Source organism: Sphaeramia orbicularis, chromosome 13 (genome assembly GCF_902148855.1).
Source record: "Sphaeramia orbicularis chromosome 13, fSphaOr1.1, whole genome shotgun sequence".
Classification (NCBI taxonomy): domain Eukaryota; kingdom Metazoa; phylum Chordata; class Actinopteri; order Kurtiformes; family Apogonidae; genus Sphaeramia; species Sphaeramia orbicularis.
Window position 1 is genome coordinate 36,473,381 of NC_043969.1, and position 26,422 is coordinate 36,499,802.

A 26,422-nucleotide genomic window follows, 5' to 3' on the forward strand; every position below is an offset into this window, starting at 1 on the left:
GTGAAGAAGTTCTGTTACAGGCAGTTATGCAAAAATAATCCTACTTAGCGCCAAGATTTTGTTGATTATGTAATAATAAGTGTAAGAGATATAATAGTTTCCACACTATTTATTAATATGAGATTTCCCCACAGTATCACTATCTGTGATATCAGGACCAGTCTAGTCCTTGACTCTGTAGAAGTAGAACTAGAAAGAACTGCAGTTGCCTTCTACTTATGCTCTTAGACCACAGGTGTCAAACATTCAGCCCTGGGGTCCAAACCGGCCCGCCAAAGGGTCCAATCTGGCCTGTAGGATGAATTTGTGAAATGCAAAAATTACACTCAAGATATAAACAGTCAGTCCTTTTACTTTAGGGGCCATATAAAGCCCTACTTTAGTCTCAGGTGGGTCAGATCAGTAAAATACTATCATCAAAACCTACAAATAATGACAATTCCAAATTTTTCCTCTGTTTTAGTTAAAAAAAAAGTGAAATTCCACAAAAATGTTTAAATTTACAAACTAGCCTTTCACAAAAAATATGAAAAACTGGAAAGGTCTTAAGAGAAGTAAGTGCAATTTTGCTAATATTCTGCCATTTACTAAAATATTTTGTGTATTTGCAGATCTGTTGCGATCTGTAAGTTGTAAGGCACATTTACAAATGATAAGTAGAGGCATAATACAGTTAAAATTCCACTTATACAGGGTGGGGAAGCAAAATTTACAATATTTTGAGGCAGGGATTGAAAGACAGTGTATGACCAATTAGTTTATTGAAAGTCATGAGAATTTATTTGCCACAAGAAAATTTATATAATAGAAAATGTTTTTATTCTATGTGTCCTCCTTCTTTCTCAATAACTGCCTTCACACGCTTCCTGAAACTTGCGCAAGTGTTCCTCAAATATTCGGGTGACAACTTCTCCCATTCTTCTTTAATAGTATCTTCCAGACTTTCTCGTAATAGTTTTGCTCATAGTCATTCTCTTCTTTCCATTATAAACAGTCTTTATGGACACTCCAACTATTTTTGAAATCTCCTTTGGTGTGACGAGTGCATTCAGCAAATCACACACTCTTTGACGTTTGCTTTCCTGATTACTCATATGGGCAAAAGTTTCTGAAAAGGTATGGATAATAGTGTTAGGTATGATTATGACATCAATATATGTTTGGTTTCAAAACAATTGACGTAGTGCCTGCTGAGAAAGAAACAACTAAATTTTCATTGTAAATTTTGCTTCCCCACCCTGTATTTCTTAATAAATTTCAGTTTTTTCATGGTTGTTCATGTTATTCACATTTTTAAAAGGACAGTTTATAAATGTAAACATTTCCATAATGTAATTTTACTTTTTTCACTATAAAACATATTGAAATGTTTGGAGTTGGAATTATTTATATATTATTATGTTATTAATTCACTGGTCCGGCCCATTTCAGATCATATTGGGGGGGGTGTGGCCCCTGAACTAAAATGAGTTTGACACCCCTGCTCTAAAACATAGAGAAAAGTTTGGAGTTGACGTTATTTCTATATTATTATGTTGGTTCGGCCCATTTCAAATCAAATTTAGCTGAATGTGGCCCCTGAACTAAAATGAGTTTGACACCCCTGTCTTAGACGTTCTGAATAAGAAAAAACGGACAGAAACACCTGCAGGTTCATGACTCTTGTTCTGAATCACAGTGAGGAGCAGATAAAGTTTGATCTTCTGCAGTGGAAGGAGGAGAACATCTCCCTCCTCAACTCCACAGAGGTCAAAGAGGCATCGCAGCATGACGTCCAGGTTCGATGACCTGAAGACGAAGTCCAAGAAGAAAACAGGAGCCAATCAAGTTCTTTCCACAGTTGTAAAAGTAGAAGCCGTCCAAAAGTCCAGTGGTCTTCTCCTTAAGCCCTTAGGATTACCATGACCTGGAGGACGGAGAATCTACAGGCATATTCAGGACAGGTTCCCACTGTTGGTGCAGTTTCCAAACATCAGAGCTTCTCCTTGATGGGATCCACCTTTTACTGACACTGTTCTGAAGCACCTCTTGAGACTCGGCTTTGATTTGAGGAGAACTTTTACTTTTTGAACTGGTTCTTTCTATCATCTTCTGAGTCATGTTGTTCTGTTTTAGAGCTTTCTCCTTTACTTTGCTGTAATATAAATTATATATATTGTTATTAGAACTTTAAACAGTAGGGAGGTGCACATATATTATAGCTGCACGTGTTTGTTTATTTCGAATTTGCATTAAAACCAAACAACAAAAGGATTATATAAAAGAAATATCCAACATTCGAAAAGAAGCAGGATGAAGCTTAATTTATAATCTCCCACCCACCCTACCCCATCCTTCAACCCGCCCTAAATTCCTACACAAAACACTAAATTGCTGTACATATAAAGCGTAGATTGTCCATTTTGCAGCAGCATTTCACATTAAAGTAAACTCTGTCCTTTTCGTAGCACTAATAGTGCACGTATCAAAACCAAAAATAAACTCTGTCCATTTTATAACAATAAAACATATTAAAAAACAAAAATAAACTGTCCTTTTCATAACAATAATACACATATGAAAAAGAAAAATAAACTCTGTCCTTTTCATAACAATAATACACATATGAAAAAGAAAAAATAAACTCTGTCCATTTCATAACAATAATACACATATGAAAAACCAACGTAAACTCTGTCCATTTCATAACAATAATACACATATGAAAAACAAAAATAAACTCTGTCCATTTCATAACAATTATATACATATGAAAAACAAATGTAAACTCTGTCCATTTCATAATAATAATAATACACATATGAAAAACAAAAATAAAGTCTGTCCATTTCAGAACAACAATACACATATGAAAAACAAAAGTAAACTATCCGTTCCATAACAATAATGCACAAAAAAGGTCCATTTCTTTGCAATAATGTACCTATCAAAAATAAACTATATCCAATTTATAACAAATACCCATATAAAAAACCAAAAATATACTCTGCCCATTTCATGACAATAATACCCATATAGAAAAAAAGGAATAAATAAATTCTGTCCTTTTCATTATACTAATACTCCTATAAAAAAAATAGAAAGTAAACTCTGTCCATTGCATAACAATAATACCCATATAGAAAAACAACAAGAAACTCTTGTCCATTTCATAACAATAATACCTATATAAAAGAACAAAAAAAACCAAAACAACCAAAAATAAACTCTGTCCATTTTGTGACAGTAATACACATATCAAAAACAAAAGTAAACTATCCGTTCCGTAACAATAATGCCCACAAAAATGATAAAATGTCCTGTTCTTAGCAGTAATATACTTGTCAAAAATCAACTATATCCAATTTATAACAAATACCCATAAACCCCCCCCAAAAATAAACTGTCCTTTTCATTACACTAATACCCATATATGAAAAAAAAAAACAAAAAAACAAAAACCCAACAAAAAACAAAAATAAACTCTGTCCATTTTATAACTATATTACCCATATAAAAGAACACAGAAAACAAACCAAAAATAGACTCATGACAATGATACACGTCATAAAAATAAACTTTCTGTTTAATAACAATTATACACAACTCAAACTAAACTTTCCATTTTTTAGCAGTAATATACATATCCAAATTAAACTCAGTGTAACATGTAATCAAATTACAATCATAACTGTAACATCTAATATCCTTCAATGGCAGCTCACTGCTGCTAATGTCTGAAATGCTAATGCTTATTGCTAATGCTAGGTACTGTATGTATTAGGATGACAATAATGCAGAAAGTGAATTTTACTACAGTGATATTAAAGTGAGTTGATCTTTTAATGTGGCATTCACAAGTATATAGCAAAAACAAAAAGCTGCATGGTCCTCATTTTGAAGATTTTTGTATTTTTGGCCTGATATTTCGACATAAATAATCTGTATGTTTTCCTTGATGTCCAAGTAAGTAGATTCATTTAAAGTCTCAATATTACTGACAAAACTGGGTGATATGGGCAAAAATATAGATTATTTACAATTTCATTCAATTGATGTGTGGCTACATGAACTGTAAAACCACAAATCACCTCCATTTACTGTATTGTTTGTGTTGTCAGTAGCTGCACTAAAGATGTGTTTGGAATCATCCTAACAAGGTCAGAATTGTCCCAGTTTAGTCTGACCTGTGGATCAACAAACAACAACATGGCAAAGATAATAACATCACATAATGTTATACCATCATAAACGTCATAATCAAACTCATCCGTGTAGAAGAAACACTGCTATGTCACTTCAATCCTTAGGGGTCTGAGCTGTTTTGGCCGTTTTTGAGTACTTCTGATTTTGCATTTATGTCCTTCTGACACCCAGTAAGTAAACATTTTTGCCATTTTACATTAAATAATTACCTTAATTGGAAACAGCATGATGCAACAGCTTTTTCAGATACATTTATTTATTTATTTATTTTAATATAATGTCTTTTTCAGTGGACATTATGTAATTTTTTATTTTAAAGTAAAGCCGTGAAACTCTTGTCCACTACAGAGGACAAAAATGCATTGCTGGGTCTCAGGAGGATATACAATATAAAGAAATGTTTACAATACCCATGTTTGGTATCTTTTTTTTTTCAGCACAACTTTATCTATTTCATCTGCCTATTATTTTTTCACTTTAACCTACTGTATCAACACAAAAGGACAAAAAGCACACAAAATATATACAATCCGATTTGAAAAATGTATATAATTTATTGCATAAATAACACAAAGATGCTGAACGAACCTTTACTACTTGACTTTAAAAGTGAATATTGACATAATATTTGACATAAAAGCATCTTTACATAGGTGTTTTCTCTGGTTTTCTCGGCCGTTTTGAAAAAGGACAAAAAATGACAAAGATATGATAAGAAATATAACGCGCCCCCCCCCCCCCCACCTCATTTTCATACTTATATTCAAGTTTGTTTTCTCCAAGTTCAAACCATCATATCTCCGGTTGTATTTGCTCTATTAACCCTTTCATGCACGAATTATGAGAACCTTAATCAAAATTTTTTCCTGAGTGTTTTTATTCCTCTTTAGGCATGAAAAAAAACAATGTGATAGAAAATTTTCTTCTGAAAAATAAATAAAAAAATAAATGAATAAAATAAAAATAAAAAAATAAAATAAAAATACATTTAAAAAAGTAATAATGACAATAAAATTCTTATGAACCTATTTTTCATGAAGTGGCAAAAATATCCACTCAGCTGGACACCACATGTTTAATTTTTGACGCACAGAAACATGTATTTACTGATAAATTGTGTGAAAACGATGGGGAGGGCTTGTGATTCTGGGGGTTTATCCTCAGGAGAGATCTACGTAATGTTACCAATTCATGTCAGAAAAGACATGTAGTGTCTTAAAACTTTAATGAAGATATGTGTAAAAAAAAAAAACAAGAACAAAAAAACAATGTAAAGAACAACACAATCCATGAATATACAAGAGAACAGCTGTAGAAGAGCTGTCCACTGGAGTGACCACTATGCATGAAAGGGTTAACATCAAATAAAAAGTAGGAGAATGTTTCAAGTCCACACTTTCAATTGTAATTATCCCCAGTGGTCTACGTGACCGACTTCTGATGCTACGACGTGTTGAAAATGTCATGTGATTCAGTCAAGGGGGCTGTGACCGTGGACCCTTAAGGGTTAATGATGATTATAGGTCATTTTTTATATATTTGAAAGTAGAAATATGATATATAGCCCCTTAAATCGAATTAATTTGATATACTGCCCAGCCCTAAACCTAATATTGTACAATACAAAAACCATGCATCATTTAACATCAACATTTGCAATAGTGGTTGAATGAGGTTTCCATGGAAGTAAAAACCTTTGTGATCCAGATTGTACTGAAACCATAATCGATGCAGAGGCTGCTGTGTGTAACTTATAACATTGTTGTGCTATAATTCCTGTAAGGAAGGTAGAATCTCTGTTGTATTATATGATATTTTCTTCAGTATTTTTGTAGATAAGAAACAGTTACCCAAACCACGAGATAAGAGAGCCAGGACGGTAATCTTTGACTCCCATCTATAATCTCCTGCAGCTCTATTACCATGAATACCATGAATAAGGGACAGGGACAAAACTCCTTTGTAATTTCTGGCTAAAGGGATTAGAAGTGTTTCTCATCATGTTACCTGACAAAGAGATGCACTAAGTAGAAGTGTGTGTCGGTGAAACTGCAGTTTTCTTTTGTTCTTATTGAGAGGGCTGATCAAGCAAGTAAGATCAGTCTGTGCTTTTTAGAATCTCAGCCATGTAAAAAAAAAAAAAAAACGTTTTTAAGTTTCATATTTCCTCACTATTAAATATTAACAGAAAATGGAAAATGCTATCGCTGATTCCTCTCGGTATTGAACTAACCCAAATGCTGGTGCCAGAGGTATGCTGGTGTAATCAGGTAGAAATCCTATTTTAGACTTTAAATCATGCCCAAAAATAGCTGTGTTTCACCATGAAGGAGTAGCACGTTACACTGTGTTATTCTCCTTCCATTATCACATTGTGTTGTTTTTAGGTGTGTTGTTAAAAAATACATTTTTACCTTTAGGCATTTAGTTGTTTCAATACATGATCTAGCAGAATTTCACACATTCGACATCAAGCATAACCTTAAGAAACCTGTGTGTTGCAGACAGGAGAAGTTATGAATTGCACTCCAGTTGTGCTAAACTAACACTGACCAGCCTCTTTAGGAATTCAGGACCAGCTCTGGAAAAGAAAGGCCTCCACATGTGATGAAATGGTCACACTCCGAGGCTCCGTTCTTTGCAGCTTGATGGGAGAGTGTTTTGCGGCCAAATGTTGCCCATGGATACCGTGTGCAGTTCTCTGCTGAGTATTAGATAGGGGTGTAAGAAAATATCAGCTCTGCAATATATCATGATATTTCATTTCACAATACTGTATCAATATTAAAAAGTACTGAATCGATACTTTTAGGTATTGATTGATTGATTGATTGATTGATTGAAATCTGTATTTCGAACATGTAGACAGTGAAATCAAAACAAAAATCAACCAACAAACTATATGTACTGGTACATAAATGGTTGATAAACAAACAAAAAAAATATATAAGATGAATAAAACAAATGAAATGAAATTATACATGCTCGAAAAGGAGTAGGAAGAAATAAAAATGTATGTACTCCTACTCCCAATCTCTATTCCCCACGATCACCCTATAGCAATTATTATTTTACATGAATATCAATATATTATTATTATTATTATTATTATTATTAATAATAATAATAATAATAATAATAATAATAATAATATCATTAACAATAATAGTATAGCAATATCACACATCCTTTTCCCTATGTACACTAATATGATAATACCCATTAACAACTTATACCAGATATTAATATGGGATATTAATTAAAAAAAAAAAAAAAACTAAACAAAAAACTAAAAAAAAAAGAACTAAACAAAAATTGATTCAATTGCAGATATTGTGGAGGTTAATTTGTTTTTTGGTTTTCTTTTTTGTTTATATTTTATTTAGTATTATTTAACACTCTTTTATTAAATAATGTTAGTTCCTTTGTTGGGATTGCACAAAAATAATGTTCTGATGTTAGTTCTGAACTAATAGAATATGAACATTTGAGCAGGATCTTAAACTGTAATGTCTGTGAAACAGAATTTAAGTTTGAACACAGGAACATTTTGTGATATAGCATTAGATCCTGTTCTGATCAAATACAAATGTGTTCAGTATTTGTGCATATTTCTGCTGTAATTCAATTCTTTAAAGAAATCATTTAAAAAAAAAAGAAACAAACAAAAAATCGCCTTTATAACAGTATTGTGATATATCGTATTGTGATCCTAGTTACCTCCGCCAAGGAGGTTATGTTTTTGCCAGGGTTTGTTTGTTTGTTTGTTTGTTTGTTTGTTTGTCTGTCCGTTAGTGTGCAACATAACTCAAAAAGTTATGGACAGATTTTGATGAAATTTTCAGGGTTTGTTGGAAATGGGATAAGGAAGAAATGATTAACTTTTGGGGGTGATCTGGAAGAAATCCTGGATTCTGGATCACTTTGAAATTTTCATTAACATTGTGGTAAATGGGGCCAAAATTTTCGTTTCCCAATATCTCGCTTAATTATTGACCAAAACTCATGAAATTTAACTCAGGAATTGACAATGGGGTCCTCTATCACATTTCAAAGGCTGATCCGGATCTGATCCAGAAGGCAGATTTTATTTTAAAAAATAAATGTAGGATTTGTATCACCGATTATGTGGGGAATTTTTGCGCTTGGCGGAGGTCTGCGCTCTCCGAGTGCTTTTCTAGTTTTATGATTTGTATCGTATTCCCAAATTTTTGCAGACACACACCCCTAATATTAGAGTTAACGGAACAATTTATAACTTACAGAGGAGAGGATGAAGTATATGGAGCTGTGGCAGCGGTGCCAGGATGAAGGAGAGGAAGAGTGACATATTCATCAAATAATAGTAGGGCACAGAGGACAACGGAGATGTTTGCAGACAGTTTCCATTTGATTATCAGTAATAGGCCAAGATTTTATGTATAGGCATCAATTGTGTTAGGCACTTTGAGCGTTTGATTGTGATGTGTGGTCGGATCTTGCCTCCTTGCTGTAATCTCAAGTGGGACCGGGCACAAGAGATGTGCAATGAATACAGCATCTATAAAGGATTTGCCTCTCTATTCCCTCTGGTCCAACCCCCTGGAACTCATTTGTTATAATCGTAAGCATGACTTTCATGCCTATTAATACAGTGACGGTGGAGCTCTGCCCTTATGTGAATCCTTCCTTTGTCCTTCCTTTCAGCATTTTCTTGAAATGGTGACAAAGTGGCAAAGGAGGCATGTGGCACCGTTGGTTGGAGTTTAAAGGTTCACATTTGGCAAGCGCTGTCTGGTTCCACTATGCTCAACACAGGGAGCAGCTGCTGAGAAATCACACTGTTACTTCAGCCCATCATCACTAGCCCCAGGGCATTCACAGGCCAGTCTGAGCTTGGCTTCAGGGCTGTATGGGAGAGAGTGCACTTAACTCAGCTGGCTGAAAGAGACTTTCTCTACCAGGGGGAATCTGATATGGACACCATCTGGCTGCAGGAACTTAAGTGAGATAAATTGCAAAGTAGTTAGTCCATCCTTCCCAGTTGAAGGCAACAGACAGGGGTTTATCTCTCAGGATATGCCTCTAGTCACATATTCTTGAGGGAATGTGGCAGGTTTACGTCGTCAGGTAGAACCTCAAAGAGATTAACTTTAGTGAGGAAATGCTAAGATGAAGCTCCGTGCGCTACCAGTCTGCTATGGCAGTGTTTTTCAACCTTGGGGTCGGGATCCCACGTGGGGTCGCCTGGAATTCAAATGGGGTCGCCTGAAATTTCTAGTAATTGATAAAAATTAAAAAAAAACAACTTACTTATAAAAAAAAAATATATGGTGGGTTGACAGAGACGATCCCAATCCATAAAAGACATGACAAACTGTGAAGCTGAAACTGAAGCACTGTGGTACTGTTTATCTGTCAAATGTTCATTGTGGTCGGTTTCAGATGCTGCAGCTCTTTCATAATTCATTTATTCATTCATTTTCTGAACCCGCTTTATCCTCGCTAGGGTCATGGGGGTCACTTGGAACCTATCCCAGCTACATAGGGGCGAAGGCGGGGTAAAGTAAGTAAAGTAAAGTAAATTTTATTTATAGAGCACTTTTCACAGACAGAGTCACAAAGTGCTTTATCAATTCAAATCAGAATCAAATTAAGTTTACAGAGACCCAACAGAATCCTTCAGGGGCAAACACTTGTGATTGGTGAAAGTGGCGAGGAAAAACTTCCCTTTAACAGCAGAAACCTCGAGCAGACCCAGACTCCTGAAGGATGGCTGTCTGCCTTGACCAGTTGGGGTTAAAGAGAGAGAGAGAGAGTAAAGGAGGAGAAAAGAGAGAGCGATAGAGATATAGAGAGACTGGGGGGGGGGGGGATGACACATGGAGTACGTTATGATGAATACATAGAGTGTAATCAGTCTGTGGTGGTCCTGGGTCAGGTGGGAGACTAAAAAGCCTTTTTGAACAGGAGGGTTTGAGGTGTTTCTTAAAGCTCTCTACAGAGTCCATGGACCGTAGGTGTAGAGGCAGGTCATTCCATAGACGTGGTGCCACAGCTTTAAAAGACCTGTCACCGCGTGTGCTAAAACAGGTGCGTGGAACCATCAGCAGGTACTGTCCTGAAGACCTCAAGCTACGAGTCGAGCTGTAGGGCTGGATCAGGGAAGCAATGTATGCAGGGGCCTGGCCATGTAGGGCCCGGAAAGTTAGCACAAGAATTTTGAAATGAAGACGATATAGAACAGGGAGCCAGTGGAGAGATTTAAGGATGGGAGTGATGTGGGTTCTCCTGTTTGTGCGGGTCAGGAGCCTGGCAGCAGAGTTCTGGACAAACTGTAGACGGGCCAGCTCCTTCTTGTTTAAGCATGTAAACAGGCTGTTGCTGTAGTCTAAGCGAGAAGATACGAAAGCGTGAACGATCATCTCGAGCTCATTTGTGGACACCATAGATCTGAGTTTGGAGATGTTGCGTAGGTGGAAGAAACAGTTTTTGACTAGGTGTTTGGAGTAGAATTCTAAAGACATGTCCTGGTCAAAGATGACACCCAGATTCCTCAGTTTTGTCTTTACCGAGGAACTCAGGTCTCCAAGGTGATGTTTAATCCCTGGGATTGCACTATCCGGGGCAATGATGAGGGTCTCAGTTTTGCTGGAGTTCAGCTGGAGGCTGTTATCATTTAGCCACTGCTTCAGCTCTGACAAGCAGTTGATTAAGGAACTCAGTTTGTGGGGCTCAGAGGAGTTAAAGGAGCAGTATATCTGGATGTCATCCGCGAATAGATGATAGGAGACATCACTGTACTGTCGGATAATGTGGCCAAGTGGGAGGACATAGAGTAAGAATAGGACTGGTCCCAGGACAGAGCCTTGGGGCACACCACACAGTAGATCCGCTGAGTCAGATTGGAAGTTGTTTATTGACACAGTGAAGCTTCTGCCGGTCAGGTAAGAGGAGAACCAGTCTAGCACATGACCTGACATCCCTACCAGGTCCCTCAGTCTCTCAATCATTATGGTATGGTCCACTGTGTCAAAGGCCGAGGAGAGATCTAGCAGGACCAAGACCGTGGATTTCCCGGAGTCAGCCGCCATCAGGATGTCACTTGACACTTTTAATAGTGCGGTTTCTGTTGAGTGGCGTTGTCTAAACCCAGACTGAAAAGTGTCATAGATCTGGTGTGTCTCCAGAAAAGCTGTAAGTTGTTTAGACACTGCTTTCTCAAGGATTTTGGCCAATAGGGGGAGCTTTGAAATGGGCCTGTAGCTTTTGAAGTCTGTGGGGTCCAGTGTGGTTTTCTTTAGTTTAGGTTCTATGATGGCCTGTTTGAAGGAGCTGGGAAACAAACCAGTTGTGAGCGACAGGTTAAAAAACTTTATGACCCATGGTCCAATAGTGTCAAAGACACCGACAAGGAGCTTATGGGGGAGGATGTCTGCAGAGTTGGAGGAGGGTTTCGTTTTGGATAAAAGTGCTGAGATGTCCTCCAGTGTCACAGGGTCGAAAGAGGACCAGGTTTGCAGAGGGGGATCAGATAGGGTCAGACGGCCAGAGGGTGGTGGGATATTGTGTTTAATATCCCTGATCTTGTCTGTGAAGAAGTTTAGGAAGTCATTGCTGTCAGCTTTACAGAGCACAGGGGCAGCAGGGACAGCAGGGGACACAATGGACTGGATTGTGTCAAAGATTACTTTGGGGTTTTTCTTGTTTGTGGCTATAAGTTTGTGGAAGTAGCTGGATCTTGCCTCCTTAATCATTTTATTAATGAGGTTATGAGATCTTTAAGATGTAACCTGTGTACTTCCAACTGGGTTGATTTCCAAAGACGCTCAGTTTTGCGACAAGTTCTCCTTAGGTTTAAGATGTTTTCATTTATCCAGGGACAAGACCACTTACGAGTGACATTAGTTTTCACGGGAGCCACCTGGTCAAGAATAGAGCTGCAGTGTGTGGCAAAGCACTGGATAAACTCATCAACATCGGGACACTCATTAAGAAGACTAGGGTTAAACAGGGCACGGAAATCCTGGGCTGTGGACTCTGTAATGATCCTCCTCTTGGCCCTTCTAGGTGCAGGCTTGGGCTCAAGAGGCACACATAAGTCAAAAAACACACCACAATGATCACTCAAGTGGACATCCTCAACACACACATTTGTGACGTGTAAGCCCAATGAGAAAACCAGGTCCAGGGTATGTCCTTTCTTGTGGGTGGGGCCAGATACATGTTGTTTGAGGTTAAAAGTGTCAGTCATGGCTAAAAGTTCCATTGCTGGGCTGGATGAATTGTTATCGATGTGCAGATTGAAATCCCCAAGAATTAAAACCTTCTCCAGTTTTATTATTGATGTAAGGAAATCACTGAAATCGCTTAAGAAGGCACCAGCAGGGCCAGGGGGACGGTAGATTAAGAAACAGTAAAACACACTGGACGAGCCAATCTTGATCATTTGTGACTCAAATGAGGGAAAGTCATCGGTGCTCATCCCTCTGCATATGTATTTGTCTTGGTGCACTACAGCAAGGCCACCGCCCCGGCGACAGGGGCGGGGCTGACCAACAGCAGAGCAGCCAGGAGGGCACAGTTCATTTAAATGAATGAACTCCCCATCCCTTTGCCACGTCTCCGTCAGGAATAATGCATCCAAGTTCCTGTTGGTAAAAAGCTCATTTAGGGAGAAGGATTTATTGGCAATGGAACGTGCATTTAGTAATCCAAACCGGCTAGGTGGTGGTGACATCATGGTGTTCGTGTCCGCTGTGTGTAATGGGATTTGTGTCAACCACCTACGGTGCCTTTTAGCAGAGTGAAACCCCATACGAGACCTGGATATGACAGGAATGGGGAAGAGCAAGGCAGAGGTGTAGGCTGCTGGAGATGGGGAAGGAGAAGAGGAATTCACTGAGGTGGTTAGTTGACAGGTGGACAGTGAGGGCCTGGGAGAGGAGGACAGATCAGTTGGGGTGTTGTTTATTCTCACTACAGATTTTATAGGAGACTCTGAACGTGGTGATATTAGATGTGACCAGCAGGGGGAGCAGGTGACTGCAGCAGAAGAGGGAGGGCATAGTCACATTGGTGTGGGTGTTGGCGACTTGTCCAGGGTACACCCTGGACAAGTCGCCAGTTCATCGCAGGGCTGAACATATAGAGACAAACAATCACTCTCACATTCACACCTATGGGCAATTTACAGTCTACTCTCGTTATACCGCCAACTTTCGTTCACGGCCAAATTGGCGGTATAGCGAAAATGGCGTTACAACGGGTTGCGTCCATAATGTGCATGTCTTTACTATATGATGTCTATGCTGCCTCCGTTAACCCGTTCTAATTGCGTTTCTAAATAAATCTTGATTCTGTTATGTTGTAAGGCAGGGGTGTCCAAACTTTTTTTAAAGAGGGCCAGATCTGATAATGTGGACATTGCCAGGGGCCAGTGGTTCCTTCGGAAATGTTTTAAACAGTAAAAATGACATATAAATGTGCTGTTCTACAACAATTTTATTTTCATTGTCACAATATCATTTTTTTAAATGGCAATGTAACCAAATCTACGCCACTCAGATGTGAACAAATTAAAAAAAAAAAGAAAAAAAAAACAATTCTGCCTTCCTTTCACATCTGGAGTCAGATAACATAGAACAAACTGTATAGAGTATCTTAAACTTCCAAGTTGATAAAAATCTTAACCCCACATTCATTTTAAACATGACTTATATCAGTAATCAGTACTCATATATTACTCAGTAGTGCAAAGTCTATTAACATTTAAGATGAAAACATATGACTCTTACTCTTGTCTTTCACAAAATCATTCAGAAAGTAATATTTTGTGTCACATCTACAAGTACATAACAACAGCAGTTATAGGCAACTAACTTGGCAACTTGGTAGCCTGCCTTGGTGGTGAATTCATTGAACTCAGGTTCACATGAAGAGTCACTGTTGTGAGTTTAAAGCAGCTTGAATTTGCTTCATTTTTTCCGAACGCTCACTCCCTGCTAGCTTGTCGTATGCGTTAGCATGTTTTGTCTGCTAGTGTGTCTTTACATTGAATTCCTTAAACAAGGCAACAGTCTGTTGACAAATTAGGCAAACACAACCGCCTCGATTTTCAGTGAAAAAAAATTGTAATTCCCATCTCTCCTGGAAGCGGCGGCCCTCACTGTCAACTTTCCTTTTTTTATTTACAGGCGCCATGGTTAGAAATTAGCAAAAAGGGTTCACGGCGAGGTCACAGAGCCAGATGGAGTTAGAGTGGTGCTGCCACCATGAGGTGAAAGGAGGAACTGCATTTGAACCTTTTATGATTCATGTACTCGGATCAACAGTCCTAGTGGGCCATAAATAGCACATTATAAAATCCAAGCTGTGGGCCGTAGAAAATCTGACCGCGGGCCGTGATTGGCCCCCGGGCCGGACTTTGGACATGCCTGTTGTAAGGGATCATTTAAAGTGGGGAAACATTTTAAGCATTATTATACCGTGTCGGGAAATGACACCCCATCATCTTGAGGCATTGGCTTAATCCCACGTCCTCTTCCCGACATCCTGACCTACTGAGTGTTCTGCGATAAATGAACGGTGGCCGTTCCGTAGACCTAAGCGTAGCTTGTCGCGATCAGCGTCTGGCGCGTTTGTTTCAGTGCATTGTTAAAATTTATGTGTACTCGATGGCAATCACGCTGGCGGTATAACGGTTGGGAAATCAATGGTATAAGTGTTGTTTGTGCATGGAACTGGGCTGGCGGATGGCGATAGGCGGAAATGGCGGTAGCTAATGGAATAATGCATTGGGGATTTTTGTGCAATGGTTTTGGTCGGCGATGAGCGAAAATGGCGGTATAACGGCGGGCGGTTTAACGAGAGTAGACTGTAGATTAACCAATTAACCTATTAGTGGATGTCTTTGGAGGGTGGGAGGAAGCCGGAGTACCCGGAGAGAACCCACGCAGACACGGGGAGAACATGCAAACTCCACACAGAATTCATAATTCATAGTTTGAGTTCTTGTTTGTTCAGTATTAATTGTCAGCCTTGTAAATCCAAGCTGGACTGACTGTACATATCCTGACCAAGGAAAATAAAATTCTCCCTTTGTGCAGTAATCTACACCTGGCTTTTCTGCCTCCGTCCAGAATAATATACGTTATATAGACTAAATGTCGTCTAAAATTAAAGTTTTTTTGCAACATAGTATAGCAAACTATTACTTGATCAAAAACAAATTAATTTTATCAAAAAAAAGGTCTCTGTTTTGAATGTCTGAGGTTGCCAGAAATTTGTGATGTTAAAATGGGGTCATGACACAAAAAAGGTTGGGAACCACTGTACTATGGGTTGCCGTATCTTAGAAAAAAAAAACAAAAAAAACCCCGCTTCACTCTGCTAAAATCCTCCTTCTTTAGGTGGGCATTAGGAGTGTTTGATAGGTTTGTAGAAAATTGACTGAAGTCTGAATTTTAATTTATCATCCTTAGTTCCCATACCTACCGGCTCCATTATCTCGGTTGTCATTCTTATTCCTCCACCCACACATGTAACGCCCATATCTGAAAGCATTGGCTGTTTTCAGGAGGTTGTCAAAAAGCAATCTAGCCCCCAGAATAAATGTTGCCATTGTACATTTCTGCAAACCACAGGTACATATAATCTCAAAGTAATTTATCACTGAAGCATCTGCTAGTTTTTTTTTTTTTTTTTTGTACCTCTTTTCAGTAGCCAGGTGGTGGTTGGGGTGGGTAATGGATTCACAAAATACAAGATTTTACCACCGAGGGAGGGGGATTTGCGTCTCAGCACCTGTAAGTGTGTAGGTTTAGACAGTAAAAGTGCTCTAATTAGAGTTGGGAAGAGATAGTATTTCTTTTTTTTTTTTTTTTTTAATATTGATAAATACATGAGAGGTCATTTTTACTACATCTTTCCTCTAAACCACGGGTGTCAAACATGTGGGCCGGGGGTCAAATCTGGCCCGCCAAAGGTTCCATTCCGGCTCGAGGGATGAAAGTGCAAAAATTAACCTGAACAGTCAAGGTTGTCAAAATCATTTTGGTTCAGGTTCCACATAGAGACCAATGTGATCTCAAGTAAAAATAACAACACAATAACCCACAAATGATGACAACTACTAATTTTCTTTGTGAAAAATTATGTGAAAAAAATTTAAGTGAAAAAAAAATAGCATTACACTGTGAAAATATGTAAATTTAAATAACTGTTCTTTCATAATAAAATGCAAATAAATACATAAATAAAAACAAAGATGAACAACCCGAAATGTGCAATTTTAACAATATTCTGCCTGTTACTAAGTGTTTTGTGCATTTATGGATCCACTGTGATCTGTAGTTGTGTTAATAATAAAACATGTAATATTATAGAAATTGTTCAAATTTTAGTCCCAAACTCCAAATTTTAACAATATTCTGCCTGTTATCAAATGTTTATGTAACACTGTGTGTAACGTACATGTATAAATACTAAGTTGAGGCATAATATTGTTAAAATAGCACAAATTTTTCATATGAAATTTCTGTTTTTTCAGGTTATTCACATCTTTTTTGTAAAATGTAAATATTTTCATAATTGAATTTATATTTATTTATTTATTTATTTTGGTACTAAAACAAAAAGAAAAACTTGGATTTATCATTATTTATAGTTTTTTAAGTCATTATTTTACTGGTCTGGCCCGCTTGAGATCAAACTGGGCTAAATATGGCCCCTGAACCAAAATGAGTTTGACACCCCTGCTCTAAGCCAAACTAAGTACACTGAAAAACATGATTTTTTTTTGTGTAGTAATATTTTTTAGGCTAACTATCAATTTTTTTTTTTTTTAATTTTCTAATCTTAAGTATCAGTGAGAACTGGAATATTCAAGTGAAACTAAATATGTAATTTGTGTAATAAATAAACTGTGTGGGAAGAGTACGTTGTATTTTGTATTTTGACATAATATTGAAAGGTTATAGTCATTACACATGAACCTAGACATACCAAGTAAGTTTTAATAGGCGATTTAAACTGCAGAAAAAATATGTAAAATGTGTAAATGTTACTTACATATTGGCCATTAATAAAAGTTAGAAAAAGTATTGTAGCGAGCCACACTGATCGTAAAAGGTGCAGTTTGTCCCAAGTCATGTGACTCATATAGTTTACAGTGTCACTGAGTCATGTGACAGTGCAGGTTGTAAATATTTGTTAAAAGCAAGTTGCTGTTCTGTGTTCTGTAGTTCTATGACTCATGTTCTGCTTATAGGGGAGAGTAGCAGAGTGAACTGGGTGGAAGGAATATTTCAGTTTGACACCACGACTGAACGGCCTGTGCTGCTGTCATATATATTTTTTTGCTGTTGTAGACACATGTAGTTAAATGAAAGTAAGAACCACAGCCTTTTCATAGGTTTGTGGTGTAATGGGATCTGAGACGAGCGACCAATGTTCATTCTCCTGTGACTTTGTTCTACCGAAACAGTACAATATTTAAAAATTTCTGAAATATTATTTTAATTCAGCTAGTTGAATTCTTAAGTTTAATCACATATTAGTCAGTATTAGTTAGGATTCCTTTGTGTCACTAGATTTCTTTGTTTCACTGGTCAGTGGTAAAGTTCTTAGGATAGGTCAACATACTAAACTGACAGATATATGATCACAGGACTTAGGTTTTAGATCCTTAGGACACATACGATCATAAACCACAGGAGATAAGAGGTAAACACACTGTCAATATTGGGTTTTTACACAGATTTGAGGTATCACATCTGCTTGACTTTAGAGCAGAGGTGTCAAACTCATTTTAGTTCAGGGGCCAGATGCAGCTAAATTTCATCTGCAGTGTGTCGGACCAGTAAAATAATATAATAATATAGAAATAATGTCAACTCCAAACTTTTCTATTTGTTTTAGAGCGAAAAAACTAAATTTACTTTGTGAAAATCTTTACATCTACAAACAACCCTTTCAAAAGAATAACATAAACAAACTGAAAAAAATAAGTGTAATTTTAATAATATTATGTCTCAGTTTATCATTTACACATGTACATTATAACTTACAGATCACAGTGGATCTACAAATACACAAAACACTTAATAACAGGCAGAATCTTGTTAAAATTGTACTTACTTCTCTTAAGACATTTCAGGTTCATATTTGTTCAGGTTATTCACATTTTTTTTTTGCAAAATTAGTATTTGTTTTAATGTAAATACATGAAAATATTTACATTTACAAAGAGAAACATTTGGAATTGTCATTATTTTTATGTTATTATGATAGTATTTTACTGGTCTGACCCACTGGAGATTGAATTGGTCTGAATGGGGAACTTGAACTAAAAGGATTGTTAACATCTTAGTGTAATTTTTGCATTTCACAAATTCATCCCAAGGGCTGGACAGGACCCTTTGGCGGGCCGGATTTGGCCCCCGGGCCACATGTTTGACACCTGTGCTTTAGAGTCAGATGACACCAGTCCATTTTCTGTGACCCAGCCCACCTAGCACAAGGGGGTCAGCCCATAGTTTGAAGATCGGTTTACAAGGATTATAAAGGTGATGTGCTTTGGAATGTCTGGATCCATTTCCTGCTTTATGTGGATCCTCAGCACTGAGTCATACTATGTACTTTTTTTGTGGTCAGATAAGCCAAATTAAATTATTTATAAAAATGAGACCTAAAAGAATCTGGACTTTTTCTTGGAGCTTCCAACAAAAGAACACATTAACATTGCCTTGAAAAACCATTAGCTTTAGGTGTATTAGCCTTAGCATTTTTCAGTCTGAAGCAGTCAGAGTCATAATAAAACTTACAAAGAAGGAGAAAGTAAAATTCAATGACCATATTAATAATCATTAGTAAATTACCTGAGGTTTGCTAGTAAAATAAACGTATGTCTGCAAGTAAAGTTTACTTGATGATTGCCCTTGTACAGTTTATTTACAGTTCTAAGTGCAAATACTTTCCTAAGTTTTCCTAAGTAAATACACTATATTGCCAAAAGTATTGGCTCACCCATCCAAATAATCAGAATCAGGTGTTCCAATCCCTTCCATGGCCACAGGTGTATAAAATCAAGCACCTAGGCATGCAGACTGCTTTTACAAACATTTGTGACAGAATGGGTCGCTCTCAGGAGCTCAGTGAATTCCAGCGTGGAACTGTGATAGGATGCCACCTGTGCAACAAATCCAGTCGTGAAATTTCCTCGCTCCTAAATATTCCACAGTCAGCTGTCAGCTGTATTATAAGAAAGTGGAAGTGTTTGGGAATGACAGCAACTCAGCCACGAAGTGGTCGGCCACGTAAACTGACGGAGCGGGGTCAGCGGATGCTGAAGCGCATAGTGCGAAGAGGTCGCCAACTTTCTGCAGAGTCAATCGCTACAGACCTCCAAACTTCATGTGGCCTTCAGATTAGCTCCAGAACAGTGCGCAGAGAGCTTCATGGAATGGGTTTCCATGGCCGAGCAGCTGCATCCAAGCCATACATCAGCAAGTGCAACGCAAAGCGCCAGATGCAGTGGTGTAAAGCACGCCGCCACTGGACTGTAGAGCAGTGGAGGCGCCTTCTCTGGAGTGATGAATCACGCTTCTCCATCTGGCAATCTGATGGATGGGTCTGGGTTGGACAGTAGAACGATACTTGTCGGACCGCATTGTGCCAAGTGTAAAGTTTGGTGGAGGGGGGATTATGGTGTGGGGTTGTTTTTCAGGAGCTGGGCTTGGCCCCTTAGTTCCAGTGAAAGGAACTGTGAATGCTTCAGCATACCAAGACATTTTGGACAATTCCATGCTCCCAACTTTGTGGGAACAGTTTGGAGCTGGCCCCTTCCTCTTCCAACATGACTGTGCACCAGTGCACAAAGCAGGTCCATAAAGACATGGATGACAGAGTCTGGTGTGGATGAACTGGACTGGCCTGCACACAGTCCTGACCTCAACCCCATAGAACACCTTTGGATGAATTAGAGCGGAGACTGAGAGCCAGGCCTTCTGTCCAACATCAGTGTGTGACCTCACAGATGCGCTTCTGGAAGAATGGTCCAAAATTCCCATGAACACACTCCTAAACCTTGTGGACAGCCTTCCCAGAAGAGTTGAAGCTGTTATAGCTGCAAAGGGTGGACCCACGTCATATTGAACCCCATAGACTAGGAATGGGATGGCACTTAAATTCATATGCGAGTCAAGGCAGGTGAGCGAATACTTTTGGCAATATAGTGTATCACCCCCAGTTTTTTCAGTGTACTTTGAACCATGAAGGATTCTAATAAAACCAAATTTGATGTTTTTAGTGTTTTAAATGGAATGACACCTGCACCAGTATCTGGTCTAACTATGACAATAGGTTGTCATTTCCTGAGGGACAATAAATAAAGGAAGGAGACTGCCTCCATTGCTGGTTTTACAGGAAATTGCTAAATATGCAAAAGCAAAAGCACTCCTGTTGCCTTTTCATGGAGAAATGGTGCAATAGCCACAGTTTGCAGAAAAATTCAATGGCAGCATTTTATTAATGGATTGCAAAAAGAATCCCGGGGAACTGAGAAAAATACCATTTGAAATACAAGCCGAGGAAACACTTTGATGAAATGCGAGCTCACACGAACAAAAAAAAAAAAAAAAAAAACGACCGTGGAAATGTATTCAACATCATAGAGTGACGATTTTTTTATGGCAGTACATGTATCCAGGAGAATCCATCAGTGGCCTTTTCATCAAATTCATGCTGTGTGCCTATTTTCCTGTGGTTTGTAGGTATGAGCTGCTGCAAAAGGAGCTTTTCCAGCTGGAAGAGGCAGAGGGAGGTTTCGACCAGTTCACGCGCAGCTACAAGACCTTCGGTGTGCAGCGATTGCCTGACAACAGCCTGTTCTTCAAAGAGTGGGCTCCGGCTGCAGAGGCCCTCTTTCTGACTGGTGACTTCAGTAAGTAGACTGTTCACAGCCTGAGGAGAACTGTCAGCTCTTGAACAGCATGTCAGCAGTGTAATGTCCAGGTCCAGGTTGTTTCCCCAAAGCTTATTGACTTTTAGTAGCCCAGTCTCCTGGCTCATGTGTTGTCAAAATAGAGAAGAGATGTTTGAAAATCTACTGTTGGTGCATGTTCGCACTGACTATATTTACATGCACAAAATACTCCGTTTCTTGCTATTATTCCAGGGGTGTCAAACTCATTTTAGTTCAAAGGCCAGATTCAGCTAAATTTGATCTGAAATGGGCCGGACCAGAAAAATAACAACATAATAATATATAAATCATGTCACCTCCAAACTTTTCTCTATGTTTTAGAGCACAGGTGTCAAACATGCGGCCCGGGGGCCAAATCCAGCCCGCCAAAGGGTCCAGTCTGGCCCTTGGGATGAATTTGTGAAATGCAAAAATTACACTGAAGATATTAAGTCATTTTAGTTCAGCTTCCACATTTGAACCAGTTCAATCTCAAATGGGTCAGATCAGTCAAATACGACCCAATAACCTATAAATACTCACAACTCCAAATTTCTGTCTTTGAAAATGTAAATATTTGCATGTATTTACACTAAAAAAAAGTATAATTTCGCAAAAAAATTTGAACACCTGAAATGTCTTAAGAGAAGTGCAATTTTAACAATATTCCACCTGTTATTAAATGTTTTGTGTGTTTGTAGACCCACTGTGATCTGTACGTTATATATAATGTACATGTGTAAATGATAAACTGAAGCATGATATTGTTCAAATTACACTTATTTTGTTCAGTTTTTTCGTGTTATTCACATTGTTTGAAAGGATAGTTTGTAGATGTAAACATTTTCATAATGTAATTTTACTTTTTTCACTCTAAAATATAGAGGAAAGTTTGGAGTTGACATTATTTATAAATTATTATGTTATTATTTTACTGGTTCGGCCCATTTCAGATTAAATTTAGCTGAATGTGTCCCCTGAAATAAAATGAGTTTGACACCCTTATTTTAGAGCAAAAAAAAGTTAATTTACCTTATGAACAGGCTTACATCTACAATTTATCCTTTCAAAAGATGTGAATAACATGAACAAACTGAAAAAATGAGTGTAATTTTAACAATATTATGCCTCAGTTCATCATTTCCACATGTACATTATAACTTACAGATCACAGTGGATCTACAAATACACAAAACACTGAGTAACAGGCAGAATATTGTTAAAATTGTACTTGCTTCTCTTAAGACATTTCAGGTTATTTGCATTTTTTGCAAAATTATACTTTGTTTTAGTGTAAATTCATGAAAATATTTACATTTACAAAGAGAAACATTTGGAGTTGTCATTATTTTTATGTTATTATGATAGTATTTGACTGGTCTGACCCACTGGAGATTGAATTGGTCTGAATGTGGAACCTGAACTAAATGGATTGTTAACATCACAGTGAAATTTTTGCATTTCACAAATTCATCCCAAGGGCCGAACTGGACCCTTTGGTGGGCTGAATTTGGCCCCTGGGCCACATGTTTGACATCTGTGTATTATTCCGAATAGACCACAGGTGTCAAACATGCAGCCCGGGGACCAAATTCGGCCCGCCAAAGGGTCCAATCCGGCTCGCGGGATGACTGCAAACTGCAGAAGATATTAACAGTCAAGGGCGTGAAACTCAAAAATAACAGCATAATAACCTAAAAATAATGACTCCAAATTTTCCTCTTGATTTATTGTGAAAAAAATAATATGACATCATGCTTATAAATAATGGCAACACCAATTTTTTCTCTTTGATTTACTGCAAAGAACGTTAAATTCTGATATCTTTTAATAATAAAACGTCAATAACCGGAACAAATATGAACAACCTGAAATGTCTAAAGAAAAATAAGTACAACTTTAACAATATTCTGCCTGTTTTGTGTCTTGGTAGATGCACGTATAAATATTGATCAAATTTTTCTTATTATTTCTTCTTATTTTTCTTCAGAAATTTCAATTTTTTCAGGTTATTCACGTCTTGTTTATTTGGTTAGTTTGTAAAATATAAAGGATTTTATAATTTAATGTTATTTTTTTGTTTATAAAAAATTTGGAGTTGTCATTATTTCTAGCCTATTATGCTATTATTTTACTGGTCCGGCCCACTGGAGGTCAAACTGGGCTGAATGTGGCCCCTGAAAGAAAATGAGTTTGACACCCCTGGAATAGACAGTATACCTACTAAGCTCTCCGCAGGATGACTGTGCAAAGTGCAGAAGATATTAACAGTCAAGGGCGTGAAACTCAAAAATAACAGCATAATAACCTAAAAATAATGACTCCAAATTTTCCTCTTGATTTATTGTGAAAAAAATAATATGACATCATGCCTATAAATAATGGCAACACCAATTTTTTCTCTTTGATTTACTGCAAAGAACGTTAAATTCTGATATCTTTTAATAATAAAACGTCAATAACCGGAACAAATATGAACAACCTGAAATGTCTAAAGAAAAATAAGTACAATTTTAACAATATTCTGCCTGTTTTGTGTCTTGGTAGATGCACGTATAAATATTGATCAAATTTTTCTTATTATTTCTTCTTATTTTTCTTCAGAAATTTCAATTTTTTCAGGTTATTCACGTCTTGTTTATTTGGTTAGTTTGTAAAATATAAAGGATTTTATAATTTAATGTTATTTTTTTGTTTATAAAAAATTTGGAGTTGTCATTATTTCTAGCCTATTATGCTATTATTTTACTGGTCCGGCCCACTGGAGGTCAAACTGGGCTGAATGTGGCCCCTGAAAGAAAATGAGTTTGACACCCCTGGAATAGACAGTATACCTACTAAGCTCTCCGCAGGATGACTGTGCAAAGTGCAGAAGATATTAACAGTCAAGGGCGTGAAACTCAAAAATAACAGCATAATAACCTAAAAATAATGACTCCAAATCTTCCTCTTGATTTATTGTGAAAAAAATAAGATGACATCATGCCTATAAATAATGGCAACACCAATTTTTTCTCTTTGATTTACTGCAAAGAACGTTAAATTCTGATATCTTTTAATAATAAAACGTCAATAACCGGAACAAATATGAACAACCTGAAATGTCTAAAGAAAAATAAGTACAATTTTAACAATATTCTGCCTGTTTTGTGTCTTGGTAGATGCACGTATAAATATTGATCAAATTTTTCTTATTATTTCTTCTTATTTTTCTCCAGAAATTTCAATTTTTTCAGGTTATTCACGTCTTGTTTATTTGGTTAGTTTTTAAAATATAAAGGATTTTATAATTTAATGTTATTTTTTTGTTTATAAATAATTTGGAGTTGTCATTATTTCTAGCCTATTATGCTATTATTTTACTGGTCCGGCCCACTGGAGGTCAAACTGGGCTGAATGTGGCCCCTGAAAGAAAATGAGTTTGACACCCCTGGAAGAGACAGTATACCTACTAAGCTCTGTACATGGCTACAGAAAGTGAAAACTCCATTTTAGTCCATCTTTACATGTACAAGTTTTCTACCGGTGATATTGACGAAGAAAAGTGAAATGTTACAATGTCCAGCATTCCCATTTTAAACATTGCATAACATTTGACCACCTGCTGTAAACATGTCAAGCTTGTTGTTTCCTTCACTGTCTACAAATGATGAATCAGAGACTTACTGTCTACCTTCTCACTACTGACTTCACTGACAAAGTGTATATAGGTGGAGTTTACCTAACCAATCAATTGCTAGTTAACCTAACATGGGAAAAGACTAAACATATATAAGCTTTAAAAATTGTTCTATTTATCAGGCAGCAGGGGGCAAGGCTTCAGTCTGAAATATTCTTACATGTAACAATATATTTGCTTTAACCCCACTTCAGTGAGTTTTTGTGTTCTTGCTTCAAAATGGTGTCCAGAGTGCAAAAAAACTTCCATGACAATATTCAGCTGTGCAAAACTAGATTCCCTGGTTTTGTAATATTTGTTCATTTGGGTGCTTCTATGACACTGGTCCCTAAAAACAGGACATGGGGCTAAAAATTCAAACCAGATGTAGACTAATGTTATGAAGCAAGTTTGGAAGCACTTTGGGTCTGTTTTAAAAATAAATATTTACTGAGATAAAAGAGGAACTATTTTTCAGATAAAACACATTTTTATATTATTTTACATTATATTAATGGGTCAAAACACAGTAATGTCCCGTCAGAGAGCGAACTTTAATTGATTGCCATTCCAACATTTACTTCAATATAAAGTAGCTCCTTGTTTTGGATAATCTCTTATGGTCCAACTAAAGCAAAAATGAATTTAAAAGTAAAAATGTGGGTTATTTAGCAACACTAATCTGTCAAATTGTCTCTAAAATTTCCCATCAGAGAGATTTCGAATAACATGTTTTGACCCGAATACAAAAATCTGTATGTAACACGGTCAAAAGACACTAAAATTACTTACGACTATTTTTTTTTATATTTCTTTATTCTCTCACAGGTACATTTTGGGAATCAAACTAATTATTCAAGGTAGAGTGTTTGACAAAAATGACTGCTGTTGCAAAATCATTTGTGATTTATATGCATTTAACTGGGCAGGTTCTGTGTGTAACGCAAGTGGACACGATGGGTTACACACAAAACCTGGAATGAGACTGAGATTCATGAAAAACCTGCATGTCTGGATTAGGAAAACCACTAGGATTAACAAATTTAACACAGTGTCTTTATTTATAGTGGTATATAAGACAATTTACAGCCATGTTTTCAAAATAAAATGCACTGACATCTAGGTAGCTTTTTCTGTCCCAATTTTGGTCCTATTTTTGGCCCAAGTATTTTATTAAAATTCATTAATTTTGGGATGGCTCAGAGCAAAAGTATAATTTTTTTGCATTTATCTAAGGTGATCATTAGGCACATCCTGGGGGGAAATATGTCTACATTTCTCTTTAATTATTGAGTCTATAAAGTTGGTAAAGTGCCAGATACTAAAATAAACCCAGTTTCATAGAAGCACCCATATTCAAAAACCTGTTGATATTCTCTTTGACGATGATTAAAAGTATGCGTGGTCAATCTAAATTACCTGTTGGTGTGAATGTGAGAGTGACACCCTTCGGATGCCCTTAAAAGTTTCACACAGTTTCAAATACTATCATGAAATATTTGCAGAAAAATCTTTTTTGTGCTTCCAAAGGTGTGGTAGCATCAGGCAGACACGATGAAATCCACATACTTTTTTTTTTTTCTGTTTGTTTGTTGATTGTTAAGAAGAAAAAATAACAACTAAATTCTTAACCGTTT

The 26,422-nt window shown here is 37.1% G+C and overlaps 1 protein-coding gene across 1 annotated transcript in view; it reads left to right on the forward strand.

Annotated features, from left to right (window-relative positions):
• gbe1b (glucan (1,4-alpha-), branching enzyme 1b) overlaps window positions 1-26,422 on the forward strand; it is a 323,593-nt gene that overhangs the window by 31,057 nt on the left and 266,114 nt on the right. The window contains exon 2 of the mRNA XM_030152339.1: window positions 20,937-21,106. Within this exon, the coding sequence (XP_030008199.1) occupies window positions 20,937-21,106 (170 nt within the window). The remainder of the gene's footprint in view (window positions 1-20,936; window positions 21,107-26,422) is intronic.